Raw genomic sequence first — 17731 nt, forward strand, 5'->3', positions numbered from 1 at the left:
GATAAAAAAGTAATTAGATGAAAGAAGTGAGGATTAATTTTTAGATAAAAATTCTTTAAAAAAAACAAAAATGAAACAAGGCAATAGATGTGAATGTGATAAGAGATTTTTAAAATACCTAAAATTAATCTTAAAAAAGTCTAAGATCAAATGAACTCTTAGAGCTTGTTTCTTCCTACCGTTGTGATCAAATGGGATAAAATGGAATATAAAAAAAAGATAATAAATTTAGCAAACAAATGATAACCAAACAAGCCTTCTTTTTTTGAAAAAAAAAAAAACTCCATGAAATAGTGACTATGCATCAACATATTTGTCAGTGCGTACTTCAGAAAACTGAAAGTTTTTATGTACTCTTTTCTTCACATTACTCTTTTCCCAATGAAATTCCTAGCTGTAAAACATTTTAAAACATTTTTATAAATTCATTGTTTTATATATAAACCTTACAATTTATAATTATAACCATCTTACATTCTAATTAAGAGAGAATCAAAATAAGCCAAAGACAGTGTGACAAAACATTAATAAAATATGTTAATTAGTTTGCATGCAAGTCAATATAAATATTAATTTGGTATGTTTCCCAAAATAAGATGCAAATGACAAAGCCAATGATTTGAGATTCAAATCAAATTCAAATGGAATTCCTTTGTCCCATATACCTTGTTTGTTTGCTTCACATTCATTCTCCCTCCAATCCAATACAACAATCACATGATATATAACCAACCTACTACAAAATTTAAATAAATGATATTTAATTTAAAATTCTTTGTTATATTTTAAATTTATTAGTTTCAAAAACTATTAGTGACCTCCAATAACACAAAATATTAGTTAGTATGATGTATTGTAAAAATCGTAATTGCTGTCACCAACTTGTTAATATAAGTTCTCTATATAAAATAATACTCAAATGTATTTTCAAATTATTCAAACTACACAACCAGACAAGAGTTAATAATATTTAATTTACCGTTGTGGGTCCTACGGAAATTGACCTCTAGATTTAAATAAGATCTCATCCATCCATCCATCGCTGACTACGTTTGTACTGTCATTTTGTTTTTTTATTGTCATTTGAATTATCAACCCATAGTCTCTTTTATTCATTAATATAAAATATTTAGTTGTCAATTTTTTTTTATCGTTTCAGACAAAATATATCTACAGTGTAAATGTGATTCATTCATTTTTCTGTAAATACTATTCATATTCTTAGAAAAAATATAATCATATTAAATCATAATCTCTTTTTTTAAATTTGTATCTTCAATGAGAAGTAATATTTAAGAGTGTAAGTAAAAGCTTCAAATCATTTTAGTTTTTCAGTTGTTAATAGCTTCAAATTAAGGTTCTTAATAAGAATATAATTTGAGCTTTAGTATATAAGACATTATTTTTACTAGTGAAGAGACTCCAATAATTAATGTTGTTAATGTTATGAGTTCGAGTCTTTTAACCGAAATATTAAAAAAAAAATCACAACTCTTGCCACTTAAAACATTAAATTGGGGCAAGAATTATTAAGAAAAATAGTGATCTAAACTTCAATTGATACACTTGACCTTACCTTTGTTAACATAATGTAAAATATGTGGTGTGGTGGAGGGAATTAGTTATTTGTTTGTCGTATTGTCTGGATTTTATATGTTTAATTCTTATGATCATATCTATATTCTACAATTTTGTATTCCTCCTCCTCAATTAATTAATTTATTAATTCATTGTTCATTATGTTTGCCTAACGGCTAATCTCATTTAAAATCTTCCCTAAAACACGTTTTTGAAATCTTGGATTATTAATTAAGTACACTTTGTCATTTTAAAATTACTACATCTAAGAGGCCCAGAACCCTAACTAATAGTAAACTTTATCTTTATTATCAATCTTTACAATTCAATCTCGTCTCATTTAATTGTGAGAGTAGATAGACATATATATATTAAGTGAGTACTATCCCACATATATTTTTTCTTTTTTTAATAAAAATGTCTTACAACAGGGTAACAATACAAACATATACTTACAGAAACTAGACAATTATATGGTACGACCTATTATATAATTGTACCTTCAAATTCGGACGTTATAATGAATAAAAGTTTAAAATGTGTATAACCTCCTTCTCTAAAGAAATGGTTCGGAGAGCTGAACTACCTTCTATCAAGCAGTTTGAATCTAAGACTTTATAGATTTCGTGTTATTTAAATAACTTAAAGAGAGAAAAAAATAATGATGGTCGATAATTTTGAGTATATGATACTTATTTTGTTAAAAAGACTTACAAATATTTATATATAGAAATGAAATAAAAAACAATAATTAAAAATAGAATGTATTTTAATATTTTGGTTAATAAATTGAATGATATGATTGATGATAGAAGAGTGAAATGATGTTTGATTTTGAGCTTGTTCGGGAGTGGGTTTCTTAAAAACCAAGAGAAAAAATATAATAACAAGTGATAATTTTGAAAAGATAATGATATATGTTAACATTAAATTTAAGATTAAACTTAATTTTTACCAACTAAAACTAATTTTAAATTTATTAGATTTGAATAATATTAATTTTATCTAAAATATTTATAGATAAATAATATTTTGTATATATTCTTATCCGTACAAATGTACGATGTTTATGTTAGTTAAAGATAATAATCCAAACTATTGTAGTTTTTGACATTATTTAGTATAAAAATAATAATCAAATAATAATTTAAATTATTCTATTTTTTTATTTATAAACAAATATATATTATTATCCGAATGCTGTTTATTTTCTAAGTATAGTTCTTTTTTTTATTCTTAAAAAACAAATAAATTAAATAAAAAATAATAATAATAAAAGGATGGGCGAATCATCTCTAATGTTTTAAATAAATTATGTGTTTTCCATAATGTTTAATCTTATAATGATTTTGTCAAGTAGAATAAAACCATTTCTCTCTTCAACCCAAATCATAAAATCTTCTATTCCTTTTGTTTCTTAATCTCTCTCACGAAACCCAGCCCATTAATATATATATATATATATTTTGTTCAAAGTAAAATGAAAAGCAAAAGAAAAGAAAGAATAATTGATTTATTTCTTAATGTATTTAGTAATTAAGAAAAGATTAAAAATACTTTCTTTATAAATAAGTACAAATACTTAATTGGTACAGTTACATAATTTTGACTCATCAAAATATTTTAGTGGTAGAAATTGATTTAAAAGATTAAAATGTTACGGATTCGATTTAATTTTAAAACGGTTGTTCATTTTAATTAAAATAAATAAATAATTAAAATAAACAATTTACATATATTTACATAAATTGAATAATTGATACCAACTTTATAATATAAAGTAAATATGATATATATCCAAATAATAAATTAAAGGCTCAAAGATTACTTTTAAATTTGACTGTGTGTAAAATAGAAAGACACTTTTTACTTTAATAAAATAAAAGGAAAAGGATTGACAAGAAATGATAGATTGAGGAAACATTTGGTCTTTATTCCCAGAGGAGAAAGAGACAAGTACCCGCCATTGAAGTATCCCATTTGCTCCCACTTTATTTATTCCATTTCCATTCGGTACTTACTTACTATAACAAGAACAAGATCAAGATCGTTGCTTTCTCTATCGCAATGGCGAGTTCAATCCTGCTATCGCCTTCTGTCACTTCCTCCATTTTATCCCCCAAATTAGCCGCCTTCAAATCGATCAGTCTCGCTAGGCTCAGACATGCCTCGCCTCTCTTCTCAGAATTTTCACACCGGGAGAAAAGCTGCGTTACTGGTAGGTTTCCGCTTCAGAAGTTCACGATTCTGCAAAAGATACGCGCCTCCTCTGATTTGGGAGAAACCCAAGAGAGTAAAGAACTTTTAGTAGGGGAGAATTCTGCAGAATTCGATTTGTCCAAGCAGAAGGTTTCGTCTTGGGTTTATTTCACCCTAATTCTGGGGGTTGTTCTCTTTGCTCTTGATGTTGTTTGGATTGATAACTCCACTGGATTCGGAAAGACTTTCATTGACGCTCTTTCTAGCGTCTCCGATAGCCCCGAGGTGAATGAATCACTGTACCCTCTCTTTTCTCTTGCTCAATTTATTATATATATAGCTTTAGTTCTGTATTTAAGATTCTAGATTTTATCTGAAGGAGAATCATGATACAGATTTTTGTTAAATTGGAATCAGATGTTTAAACATTGTAGACTAGAGCAAATAATCATTGATATGGTTCCATGTTTAATGATCTAATATCTTACAATTTTCTGCAAACATGTGATTAGTTTTTGTGTTCTTTTGCAGGTTGTGATGTTTATGCTTACCTTAATCTTTGGCATTGTTCATAGTGGCTTGGCTAGCCTTAGAGATGCTGGTGAAAAACTCATCGGGGAGCGTGCATACCGTGTTCTGTTTGCTGGAGTATCTCTTCCCTTAGCTGTTAGTACTATTGTGAGTACCTACACCAATGTTATTTAGAGTTGGAGATTCATTAGCTATGTTGAGATGTGTATAATTGTAATTAGAATTATGGTTCAAATTTTATAGGAATTTAAATTGTGATTCAAATTTTATAAAAATTTGAATTGAAAATCATGGAACTGCAGTTACCAAGTGAAAATGATGGAATTGAATATTATAATTCCAATTCTATTTCAAGTTCCACCCGAACCAAACATAATCTAGAATATATTTCAATGTTGTTGTTGTTGTTGTTGTGATTCAGGTGTACTTCATAAACCATAGATACGACGGGGTGCAGTTGTGGCAATTGCAAACCGTTGGTGGACTACATGAACTCCTGTGGTTGTCAAATTTCGTTTCATTCCTTTTCCTCTACCCTTCAACCTTTAATCTACTAGAGGTTGCAGCTGTAGACAAGCCTAAGATGCATCTTTGGGAAACTGGGATCATGAGAATTACCAGACACCCTCAGGTAAGGTATATAAAGGTCTCATTTGGAAACACTTTTTTCTTTTCTGAGTATGGAAATGTTCTCAAATACATAATAAACGTTTGTGATCGAAACAGAAATTTATTATGTTGTTTTGAGAAACAGAAACAGAAGTGTTTCCAAATGGGAATTTCGTTATTAGCATTTAAGAGAAAGTTAATGGATGATTTCTTTGTTCTTGCAGATGGCTGGGCAGGTGATATGGTGCTTGGCTCATACAATTTGGATAGGTAACTCAGTGACAGTGGCAGCCTCTATTGGACTAATTGCTCACCATCTATTTGGTGCTTGGAACGGAGACAGGAGGTTGGGTTTACGACATGGTGAGGCATTTGAAGCCGTTAAAAACAGGACTAGCGTTATTCCGTTTGCAGCTATTTTGGATGGTCGTCAGAAGTTGCCGAAGGATTACTACAAAGAGTTCATGACATTGCCATACTTAACCATCACTGTCTTAACATTAGGTGCATACTTGGCTCACCCACTTATGCAGGCCGGTAGTTTTGGCCTTCATTGGTAAACATCTCTCTCTATCTGGCCTATTTGATGCAACTGCTTTGTGTATGGGATCAAATGGTCAATACAGTATTGGTTGGATGAAAAGGGGTTGTCTAGATTTGTTTATATAAATATGCATATTGGTCCCAAACTCCCAATTGAAATACTTCATACAAAAATTCTGGATCCAAAAAAGTACTTGGATTAAATTATATCTGGAAACTAAACTTACTCAGAGACTCGTTCAGAAATTTATTAGCTATTTCACCTGGATTCACATGCATAAATTATTAGTGTTTCTAAATTAATTATTATATTGATCTCAAATTTCAATTTTGATACAATTGATATTTAAAAGCATTAGTTATTTGATAAAGATAAGCCGACAAGGTAGTTCAAGTGGAAGTAGTCGACTTTCAATGCGATTGAGCTCTGTGGAAGTTTAGAATAAGCAACTTGGATGATGAGATTGTCCCCCACACCCCAAGAAAGCACCCGAAGAATATCAACACTACATTGACAACCAAGAGAGGCTTTGAAATGTTTGTGCAGAAGATCTTGAGGTAGAAAGCACAAGGAAATATAACGCATATCGATAAACTGACGAGGGAGCCGGTGAGGCTGAGGACGTGTTCAAAATAGGGCATTGAGAGTGCCAGTGCCAGTATCGAGAGAAGAATGAGTGTGCCAATGCTCCCCCTTATGATCATCTTGGTTCGTGGTTTTATTCGTTGAGGAAGGTTGTGATCGAGCTGTAATGCAAATGGAGCGAACTCGAGCGCGTATTTGGTCATGGGTGTCAAGACAGTTGCCCAAAGCACAATCTTTGTGACCACAAGATGTCGAGGCATGCTAAGTGTGATTTGGGAACTCACGTTAGGGCCATAAACCAAAGCACCCATGAAGGCCAAGGCGGTATAAAGGATTGTCACCAATGAGAAACTTACTATAGAGACCTGAACGATCATAAGAGATGAGCAAATCAATATTTGAAAATACTTATTCCTTCTGTATCTGGACCAGAAACATAGATAGATTTCTGAAAATGAATCCAGAAACAAAAACAATATTGAACTCATAGTGGCTCTCACCATAGTGAACTTGGAGGGGTCTTTCATTGCTCTATAGAGATCGGGAAATACGATATGTCCTGCAAAGCTGAAAACATAGAGTCCAGATATGGAAGGGATGTTGTGAAACTGGATAGGTGGTATTCTATTGCTGGCTTTTATACCACCAAAAACGGAAGTATAAGCCACGCCCACGAAAATGACGAGCGACATAAGAATACCTCCAAACGAGAGGAAAGAGATCGAAGAAAGATCCCTCAGCCATAGGCTAGGAAGGGCCACCAACACTGCAATCACTGTCAACAACTGAGAAGTTGAGGTTGGCCAAACGAAACTTGATGTCTGCTCCCAAGAACACGGTTCCTAAGTTGTCGTGAAGTGAGATGGTGTAGGAAACCAGAGCCATAAAAATCTCCAAGTAGATGAAAGTTGCAGCTAAAATTCTCCCTTTTGAACCATAGGCATGTTGCCCAATGTCAATATAGTTCCTTAGCTTAGGATTCTTGTCTAGACATTTTCCGAGCAGGTGAGCGCTGTACGCACAAATTATGCCGAGTCCAATAAGGAGAAATATCGATATCCATCCTCCATTTTCTAAAGCATATGGAGTTGATAGTTGCCCTAAGCCTGTATAAAGATTTTATTTAGGAAAATTTTCAGGTAAAGATAAGTTTTTTTTAGTTTTTCTTTTACCTATGAGCATTCCAACCATGTTGATGACTGCATGAGTGAAAGAGCTGTCAGCGTTTATGGGTTGCTCATCATGCACCATGGTGCCATTATTGGTGGTTTCATTGCTTTCAAGTTCATGTTTCTCATCAGCTGTCTGCACCCAACAAGATTTCAGATTCATAATAATGCTAAGGAAATGTTTCCTTTGGTATTTGCCTGCCTGGTAACAAATGGTAGCTAGGGACATCACGTACTTATAGCATGAAAAAGTATTATTATTATTGATGTCAGCTTCTCCACCACCATTTTTATGGGTAACTGTTTCCTTGGAGTTTGCTTGCCAAATTGGTTCCATCATAGGTTGGAAAAGACAGAAGATGCTCCAGGCAGTATCATATTTGCATTTGTCCTAAGCATTTATTCTAGGATTCTGAAAGGAACATTAATTGTTCTTCAGACTAGCAAAATCACCATCTTGTTTATATCCAGATCATTAGGTGTAGTATGGGATTAGTGGGAATATGGAATCAAAGAGCTGCTAATATTGTTAGGAATTTGTGTGAGTGGAACAGCCAACACATGAAGAATTGGAACAATATGCCAGGAATTTAGATTGATTCCAAGGAATGTGTATGAGTATGATTACAACTTAAAAGAATCCTGACATCATGTTCAATTTTCTTTTCTTTTTTTAATTCTAGAAGTTAACACGACTCTCACAATCATGGTCTTCTACTTCAAGTTAAGGCGATGCATTTGAAGCATGAGGCTATTAGCATATTCTTGAACCTCCTAGGATTTTTGCATCATTTTTCCTATCCTTTCTGATCATAAATGATAGGGTAACTTCTGAGATTCAATTATCAAGCTTTATACAAGTTATTCATCAGGGTAAGGTAAGTTTATACAAGCTATTCATGCCTCATTCATTCCATTGTATTGGGTGAGTAATTAGAGACTACATCAGATTTTTCAACAAACACACAACTCAACAGGACAATTGGACAATGGAAGAAGAAAGATAGATTTATAGGAAACAGAGTATATAGTTTAAGTTGAGATATATATATATATATATATATATATATATATATTTTTTTTGTAGGGGGAAGCAAAATAAAATTAAGAACTTGGCATGACTAAGTCTATTATGTCGAGACGGGTGGGTGCCGGATTTTCATATTTGTTTACTTCTTCTTCTTCTTCTAGCTGTGGTTGATCTGGGATATCAATGGATGGCTTTATGACAGTGGCAAACAAGAAATTGTAGAAGATAGTAAAGGCGAGAAGGACGAATGTGGTGTATGAAAGGAAGGACTCATTCAACAGAGGCGGTTGGATTCTCATCTTGAATTTGTCACGGTCGATGTCCTCTTGATAGGGAGCTGCTGCTGCTGCTGCAAAAACGAAACATAAATGAATATGTTTTTAACTAAAAAATGAATGAATTGTTAGTAAAATGAATGAATGATGATACCCTTTATCTTAGGAGGATGGGGAGTCTGTTTGGTGGAGGAGAGTGATTGAAGCTGTTCGTCGAGCTTTCGAAGAGCTTCACGGGCTTTATCCGGGTCGACCTGGTATTCCTCCTCCGATTCTTTCTCCGCCGCATCCCGGGATGAATAAACTGTAGTTATGGGTTTTCTTCTCTGACCGGAGCGTGACGACCTTAGATGATGAAGAAGCTCAGGCGGAGATAATGGTGAGAGAATTTGCCGCAGCAACAACATTTGGAATTTGGAATTGGAACCGTAAGATCTTCAACAGCTCCTGGATAAGGCCACCAGCATTCTTTCTCTCTTATTTTTCCTCTCTCAAATATTATATTTGTTAAACTAATAAAATAAATAAATTAATACATATACATGAGTAGGATTACCAAAAGATTATAAATAGGCTCAACCTGTATCCTAACCGTATATGATTTTGATAATGTTAGTTAATCCTATGATCTATGATAGAGAGTTTACACTGAGTTATATAACATGTTGAGTAATTTTTTTTTTATGTTATATTTTATCGACACTATTTTATTGTTGTGTTTAAAAAGTATTTATCATTTTTAATACAAAACATTTGAATAACCATTTTTATATATTTAATAAATGTGAATGGTAACTGTAAAGTTTCGAATTTTCCAAAAATAAATAAATAAATAAATTTGACACGCTTTTAATCACATTGATACATTTTTTTTATTCATTGAACATGTTTTTTTTACATGACTTAGGCTCTTTGATTTTGTTCCCGGAATTTAGGGTTGTGCAAAAAAATCGGTAACTCAACCGAACCGATAGTTAATCGGTTTCATTTTAACGGTTTATTGGTTAATCAGTTCTAGCGGTTTCGATTAATCAATTTTTTATCGGTTTTCGGTTTACTTATTTTTTTAAAGGTTTAAACCGGTAATAATTTAATTATATTTTTATATTTTATAATTTGTATTAGTTATTTTATAAATAATATTTAATAATCTATAATTTTTTTTATTTTTAAATTTTAAATTATAATTTTTATAAAATTATTTTTTTAAAATACTATAATTTAAAAAAAAAAAATTTAAAAAAACTGAAATAATTTCATTAAAATATATAAAATTATTTTTATAACAATATAATTTAGAATTATAAGTTATCAAAATAGCTATAAAATATATTATATTGTTACAATAAAATAATATATTATAACATATTTTTAAATATATTAATAAAATATATTATAATAATAATATAATATATTATAATATAAAAAAATAGAGAATAATATAAAAAAATTATTACTTAATTTAAAAAATGGAATTATCGGTTCCTAGTTAAACCCGGTTAACCGACCGGAACTGACCAAAACCGGTAGAACCAGAACCGGTAAAATCGATACCATTAACGGCCGGTTAACCGGTTTGTAAAATAAAAGACAAAATCGATCTTAATCGGAACCATTTAACCGGTTAACCGACCGGTTGAACACCCCTACCGAGATTCATATATTTAACACGTAATTAACTTGTCTTATATATTTTTAATAATTTAACATATTTTTTTTATTATATAAAAAAATATTATAATTGAAAATAATTGAAATAAATTAATAAGTTCAAATTATACTATTTAAATTCATTTTTAAGATTATTTAAATTTTATTATAATTTAATTAATGTGATTAACATCTATTTTAATTTAATGTGATTAATATTATTTAAATAAATTATAATTAAACAAAATGAATAAAATTAAATTTTAATTTTTTTGTATAACTATTTTAAAAATATATGTGTATGTATGTCCTCATAACTTAATAGGATATTAAAATCAATCTAATTCAAATATAGCCCAAAATTTTGTCATTAATTACTACCATATGGTTATCTTAGAACATTTGGTACATTTGGTCCTTAGATAGCTAGAACTTATTCGGTAATTTATCTTATATATGACTCATTTAAGTAGGGGTGACCATAATTTGGGTTTACTCAAACTCAACCCTAACCCAAACCCAAAATATTAATTTAGGTTGGTTAATATGGGTTGGGTTGAATATGGGTGGGTTGGGTTGAGTATGGGTTAGGTTTAATTTTGGTTGGTTAGGGTTACCCAAATTATATAAATTTAATTTATTTCTCTATTATTAATCAAATATAAACTAATCATCTTCCAACTTAAAGTCGTACACGTTTTTGACATGTTTAACACGTTTTTCATACGTTTAACACGTTTTCACACGTTTAATACGTTTTTAATATTTTTAACACGTTTTCACACTTATAACACGTTTTACACACGTTTTCACGTTTTTTTGCACGTTTAACACGTTTTTGACATGTTTAACACGTTTTCACACTAATAACACGTTTTTCACATTTTTGAAATGTTTAACACGTTTTCACACTAATAACACGTTTTTCACGTTTTTGTCACGTTTAACACGTTTTTGACATGTTTAATACGTTTATCGCGTTTTTGACAAGTTTAACACATTTTTTTACGTTTTTGGCACGTTTAACAAATTTTTAATATATATAACATGTTATTGATAAGCTTAACACGATTTTCACATTTTTTGCACGTTTAACACGTTTTTGACATTTTAACACGTTTTTGATATGTTTAACACGTTTTCACACGTTTAACACATTTTTCATACGTTTAACATGTTTTTCACGTTTTTGACATGTTTAACACGTTTTTGACATATTTGACAGATTTTTCACATTTTTGGCACGTTTAACACGTTTTTGACATGTTTAACACGTTTAACACGTTTTGGCTCATTTAACACATTTTTAGTTCATTTAACAAGTTTTGCTACGTTTAACACGTTTTTGGCATGTTTAACACGTTTTTCATATTTTTGGCACGTTTTTCACGTTTTGGCACGTCAAATGTGTGAAAAACGTATTAAACATGTTAAAATGTAAGAAACATATTAAACGTGTCAAAAACATGTTAAACATGTCAAAATGTGCAAAAGAAACGTGGAAAACGTGTCAAAACGTGTTAAACGTGCCAAAAACATGAAAAACATATAAAAGCGTGTTCAACGTGTCAAAATATGAAAAACATGTTAAATGTGTTAAAACGTGCCAAAAATGTGAAAAATGTGTCAAAATGTGTCAAAATGTGTTAAATGTGTCGTAATAATGAAAAACGTGTCAAACGTGTTAAACATGTCAAAACATGAAAACAGTGTTCAGTGTGTCAAAATGTGTTAAACGTGCCAAAAACATGTTAAACATGTCAAAACGTGTTAAACGTGTCAAAAACGTGTTAAACGAGTGAAAAACGTATTAAACGTGTCGAAAACGAGAAAAACGTGTCAAAAACATGTTAAACGTGTCAAAACATGTCAAAAATGTGGAAAACGTGTGAAACGTGTCAAAACATGTCAAAAATGTGGAAAACGTGTGAAACGTGTCAATACGTGCCAAAAACGTGACAAATATGTGAAAACGTGTTTAACGTGTCAAAAATATGAAAAACATGTTAAACATGTCAAAACGTGCCAAAAACGTAAAAATGTGTCATAATCGTGAAAAACATGTCAAACGTGTTAAATATGTCAAAACATGAAAACAATGTTCAGCGTGTCAAAATGTGTTAAACGTGCCAAAAACATGTTAAACGTGTCAAAACGTGTTAAACGTGTGAAAAACGTATTAAACGTGAAAACATGCCAAAAACGTGTTAAACGTGTGAAAACATATTAAACGTGTTAAACGTGTCAAAAATGTAGAAAATGTGTGAAATGTGTTAAACGTGCCAAAAACGTGAAAAACATGTGAAAACGTGTTCAACATGTCAAAAATATGAAAAATATGTTAAACGTGTCAAAACATGCCCAAAAACGTGAAAAACGTGTCAAAATGTGTTAAATGTGTCATAATCGTGAAAAACGTGTTAAACGTGGTAAAAACGTGTTAAACATGCCAAAAACATGAAAAACGTGTTCAACGTGTCAAAATGTATTAAACGTGCCAAAAACGTGTTAAACGTGTGAAAAACGTATTAAACGTGTGAAAAACGTATTAAAATGTCAAAAACGTGTTAAACATTTCAAAACGTGTCAAAAATGTGAAAAATATGGAAACGTGTTAAACATTTCAAAAACGTGTTAAACGAATAAAAATGTGTTAAATGAATTAAATACATATTAAATGAAAAAATAAAAATAAAATAATTTGGGTTACCCAACCCAACCCAACCTATACCCAACCCATATTAGTAAATAATATGTGTTGAATTATGGGTTGGGTAAATTTAATTTGGGTTGAATATGGGTTAGGTAACACGGGTTGGGTTTACCCATTTGCTCATCCCTACCTTTAAGAGACTAAATGTTTTTGGTCCAATTTTTACTTAAAAAAAAAAACAAAATTTAAATTGATTTGGATCAACATTCTGATTAATCGAAAGTCATAAAAATGTGTCATGATACATCTCCGATAACAAACCCGAATAACTTTTTTCTTTTGAAGTGATTGTGAATTTATTTTTGTGTTAGTTTTTCTAAAATATAAATAAATATTCCAGCCAGGTTAATATATGTATTAGCATTTAACCCCACACCTTCATGTACACAGGCCTGGTTTTCTTTGGGTTTTTAATAAAATCTATCACAAATCAATTTTTTAATTAATCACTTCTCAACAATCACATTACTCATTTCATTAACTAAAATACTAAAATACCCTCTATTTTAAATTATTATTTTTTATTTTATTCATATATATTAATACCCTTTAAGTCTTTTTACTAAAAATAATCATCAACTCCTCAAAATCATCACCAATCATTAAATTTTTCCCTCTCTAGGTTTTTTTAAAAACCCCAATCCGAACAAGGCCATACATAATGATGATATAATTAACCGTTAATGATAACAAATGAATTACTGTGGAAAATAATTTCTAAATAGATTATTGTGGTAGTTAATTATTACAGGTTAAGAATCTAAAGCAGAAATCATTCACATAAGCACTCATATTCATTTACCATTAACGTTATTATTGTTATTGTCATTCAACCTATAATTGACACCTTATCTATTTTTCCCCTAACCAATTGCTTTTTATTCACTTTAAAGTGAAATCATTCAATTATTCTTGCCACGTTTCGACATGTTTCTGTCCAAATTAATTAATGCAATTCAAACAAAACAATAATACACTGTTATTATTTTTTAAGAGAAAAACAATTCACTAATGTTTTGTGTGTTGACTACTAATTAAATATCTTTATCATGCCTTATCTATTCATCATTTTGTCCCTTTAATTAACATATTGATTAATGGGAAATGAAATATTAATAATAATAATTCTAATTCTATGGTTGCGTAACTTTCAATTAATTATAAGAGTTTCACTACATTAATATTTCTTAAATGGCTATTTGATTTTTTTAAGTTTAATTATGTTTCGCATCACTATATATCTGGTTAAACCACATATATATATATATATATATATATATATATATATATATATATATATATATATATATATATATATATATATATGGTGGGAACAAACCACTAATTAATAATCAACAAAATGAAATTTATCTATTCAAGATATTGTTAATGAAAGCTAATTAATCAGCTGACTTTTGTACTATTTTCATCCGAGTGGATCTATTTATTTTAACAAAAAGATCATCTTGTATAGAAAACAATAAACTTAAATATTTCTAAGCTAGTTTGTTACGAATACACCAATGTACCCATGATTTTATGACGAGACACCACTCTATTAAGTGTTCTAATATTTACACCGAGATACCCATGATTGTATGATGCAACACCACTCGAGGTTCTGATTAATATTTTTCTAGTGTCAATTAATTATGTGTCAATTGTAAGGGTTCTATCTCGAGTGGTGTCTAATTATCATCCTGTACAACTGAAAATCATTGTTGTGTCGATAAGTCCATTGTCAATGAATTAAAGTCATCTCAACGCTATTGGTCTTCTCTATATCCAAAACATCATAATGAAAGAGGAAGCTTTAACCAAAATATATTTATTGAATTTATATATTTTACATGTCACAATATACATAATACTTTCAAAGAATAGAAGTATTTATTTTGTCCGCGTTTTATAACAATGTTTTATTTGGACGGTATAAAATGAGCTTGGATCGAGATCCACGAAATTCCATCTTTGTAAGAGATTTAAATATATATGTGTCTAACCATATAACCTACTTTGTGTATAAACTCACTAACTACTTTCCTTGAAATCCATATGAAGAAGTTCCTCCAAGTCCCAATCCCCAAGTTTTACATCTTCTTCTACTTGTTGCCAAAGACCCTCCAATCCCGGTGACACTTTCTCCTCTTTGATATGACCAATATTATTAATGTTGCTCCCTATACTAGGATTTCTATTGAAAGATTTCTCGATATCAATGCTTGTTTCATTGCTTATCGTCTCTAAAGGTGGAACAATGATATCCACATAAGTTCCATTAATGTTGTTGGCATTTCCAAAAGCATTATCTTCATTAATCCCATAGATCAAGCCAAGATCAACGCAACTCCTTTGAATGCATGTCGACCCACAAGACAAACGTTCATGGTGGTTATTATAACTAATTGTGTCATACGCGTTTAAGGAAAACTCAGATATGGGTTGTGAGTCGTGATTTGGTGGGTGCATGGACATAAGTTGGGGAAACGATAGTGATGATGTTGATGAAGATGAAGTGGCAATATCCATGTAAGTTGCCATAAGGTTTTGTTCTGCCAAGGACATGAATTGGTCATTTCTTCCCACAACATTGGTTTCCAATGATGAATCACTTGCGTTTGGAGAGCACAAAACAGGCGAACTCTTTAGCCTCTTCTTCATAGTTGAATTCCAGAAATTCTTAATCTCGTTATCGGTTCGCCCGGGCATACTCGCAGCAATTTGTGACCACCTGTATTAGACGTCATAATTAATTAGTCTTCAACCCGCAAAAACTAAAGTCCTTAATTGGAAAATTGAATAGAAGGTTGCTTAAAGTCAAAGGATTCTCAAAACCCAATTAATTATATGGTCATCTTTAATTAGGTTATAATAGTCAAATTAATTAATAAGTTGGTTTAAGCGTAGAAATCATAACTACGTTTGCCTATCTTATGCATGCATGTATTGTTTACATTATTAATTACGTACCTCCAAAATAATAACTAATCTAGAGAAAAAAATATTATCATAATTAAGTTCAATGTATATATATTATTAAAAAATTATTAAATAAATAATTATTTTTAGTTTAAAGCAAATACATTTCCCACAAAACCAAGGATATAAAATAATCAAGTATTATGGTCTGTTTTTATTATAAACATCATTTAAAAAATATGAAACAAAAAACTTATAAATAAATTAACAACATTAATATATATATTGAGAATTTGATTGATTAAAATGATATTTTTTGAAAGAATAAAACTTGTTAAAAATAAAAATAACAAGTCCATCAAGTTCCACACAAAATTATTAAATTTAGTATTGAGAGAATTTTTTTTTTTTTAAAATTTTTTGCACAAAACAAAAAAAATTATATTACCCCGTTAAATACACACATATATATATATATATATATATATATATATATATATATATATATATATATATATATATATATATATATATATATTTAAAATATTAAAACTAAAATGATTTATAATAAAAATAATTAATAATATATAAAATAGCTAGATTGACCTGTTTCCAAGGAGGGAATGCAAATAGATGATTAGGTCTTGTTCCTGAGGGGAGAAGGCTCCTCTCTTAAGGTCAGGCCGGAGATAGTTAATCCACCGGAGCCGGCAGCTCTTGCCGCACCTTTGTAAGCCGGCGTTTCTGGCCACCTCCGTCCAGCAGCCACGGCCGTTGGCGAGCATGTAACCTAAAAGCTTTTCATCTTCCTCCGGCGACCATAGTCCTTTCCTCATATTCATCAGCTTCGACGTCGACTCTGCATTCTTCCTCATTATTAATTAATTAATTAGGTCACGTTAGAAAAGACCATTCAATTCGTTAGATGATTTATAATAAAGGGAATTTGTTGAATGATCTATGATCTTGAAGAGGAGGAGGAAGAGGAGATTATAATGATAATGATGTTTGTGGGGTTTTGCTTCAGAATGGGGAATAGAGAGAGAGTTGGTAGAGTGAGTAGAAACAACGGTTTCGACAACGACTCATCATTACTCATTAATAGTCTTTTTATTTTTTACTTAATTGTATCTCTAAGTTAACTCATTACTATATCTATTTCTTTATATATGTTTTACTCTAATTAAGACTCATTAACTAGCTTCTCTTATTCTATTTTAACGTCAAAAAAATGTGGATATTCCAAGTTTTCCTGAGATACTTGATTCAAGTCCCGTGACGAGTCACATCTCGATAAATTAGTTTAGTGTGTTTGTGGGCTACATGTTTTTAGCTTACAAAATTAGTCGGTTCAAACTCATTTAGTTAGTTATAATTGAGTGTGTTTACGAGTTATGTGCTTAATCGATAAGAATTAGTAGCATTTGGTATAAATCGAGAAACATTCGTTGTTTGAGAAAAAAAACTAATAAGATAACTAAAGTGTAACAATCTAGTATTATTTACTGCTATCAATCAATTATTTTATGATGTTTTTCTTCTTTAAAAAATAATCTATACTTTTGTTAAGGCCTACAATTAAAGTGAAAACCCTAGAAAAGTTATTTAGGACAAATTATGACTTTTCTATAAAGTTAAAAAGTAAAAACTGCACATAAAAAATGAAAACACAAAAATATCAAACCCTAATGAAGTGTTCACATAGCATATATATATATTTTTAGGAAATTGAATGTTATTTTGTTTATTCAAATTGAAGTTTATTAATATTAATATTTATTGTACCAGATAATTAATTGATTTAGAAATTATAGTATACTTTGTATTAAAAAAATAGAAATTAATATTTATGCAAAATTTCAACACAAGCAAGAGATGTATGTACAAGTTGTATAGTGAAGTTAACTAAGATGGTCACAAAAACTGCCT

At 30.2% G+C, this 17731-nt stretch overlaps 4 protein-coding genes across 5 annotated transcripts; 1 reads left to right on the forward strand and 3 right to left on the reverse strand.

The window, feature by feature from the left end:
* Nucleotides 1-3575: 3575 nt before the first annotated feature.
* Nucleotides 3576-5585, forward strand: LOC124925393 (15-cis-zeta-carotene isomerase, chloroplastic-like). Its single transcript, XM_047465386.1, has 4 exons — nucleotides 3576-4062; nucleotides 4309-4455; nucleotides 4730-4939; nucleotides 5142-5585. The coding sequence occupies exons 1-4, from the start codon at nucleotides 3646-3648 to the stop codon at nucleotides 5475-5477; spliced, it is 1110 nt and encodes a 369-aa protein (XP_047321342.1). The 5' UTR covers nucleotides 3576-3645; the 3' UTR covers nucleotides 5478-5585.
* Nucleotides 5586-5665: 80 nt separating this feature from the next.
* On the reverse strand, nucleotides 5666-7900 carry LOC124925392 (amino acid transporter AVT1H). Its single transcript, XM_047465385.1, is given in 4 exon segments — nucleotides 5666-6411; nucleotides 6547-6844; nucleotides 6846-7152; nucleotides 7219-7900. Coding segments are annotated over 4 exon segments (1482 nt in total). The 5' UTR covers nucleotides 7556-7900; the 3' UTR covers nucleotides 5666-5871.
* Nucleotides 7901-8197: 297 nt separating this feature from the next.
* On the reverse strand, nucleotides 8198-9041 carry LOC124925394. Of its 2 annotated transcripts, none has more exons than XM_047465388.1 (2): nucleotides 8675-9041; nucleotides 8198-8591 (listed from the first exon to the last, which is right to left on the reverse strand). In XM_047465388.1, the coding sequence occupies exons 1-2, from the start codon at nucleotides 8925-8927 to the stop codon at nucleotides 8320-8322; spliced, it is 525 nt and encodes a 174-aa protein (XP_047321344.1). In that variant the 5' UTR covers nucleotides 8928-9041; the 3' UTR covers nucleotides 8198-8319. The 2 variants fall into 2 exon arrangements, with proteins under 2 accessions (XP_047321344.1, XP_047321343.1); XM_047465387.1 differs by having other exon boundaries at nucleotides 8198-8594; nucleotides 8675-9039.
* Nucleotides 9042-14714: 5673 nt separating this feature from the next.
* Nucleotides 14715-16708, reverse strand: LOC124926568 (transcription factor MYB46-like). Its single transcript, XM_047466819.1, has 2 exons — nucleotides 16409-16708; nucleotides 14715-15614 (listed from the first exon to the last, which is right to left on the reverse strand). The coding sequence occupies exons 1-2, from the start codon at nucleotides 16675-16677 to the stop codon at nucleotides 14915-14917; spliced, it is 969 nt and encodes a 322-aa protein (XP_047322775.1). The 5' UTR covers nucleotides 16678-16708; the 3' UTR covers nucleotides 14715-14914.
* Between the last annotated feature and the right edge of the window lie 1023 nt (nucleotides 16709-17731).

This window comes from Impatiens glandulifera, chromosome 2 (genome assembly GCF_907164915.1).
Source record: "Impatiens glandulifera chromosome 2, dImpGla2.1, whole genome shotgun sequence".
NCBI classification, from domain to species: Eukaryota; Viridiplantae; Streptophyta; class Magnoliopsida; order Ericales; family Balsaminaceae; genus Impatiens; species Impatiens glandulifera.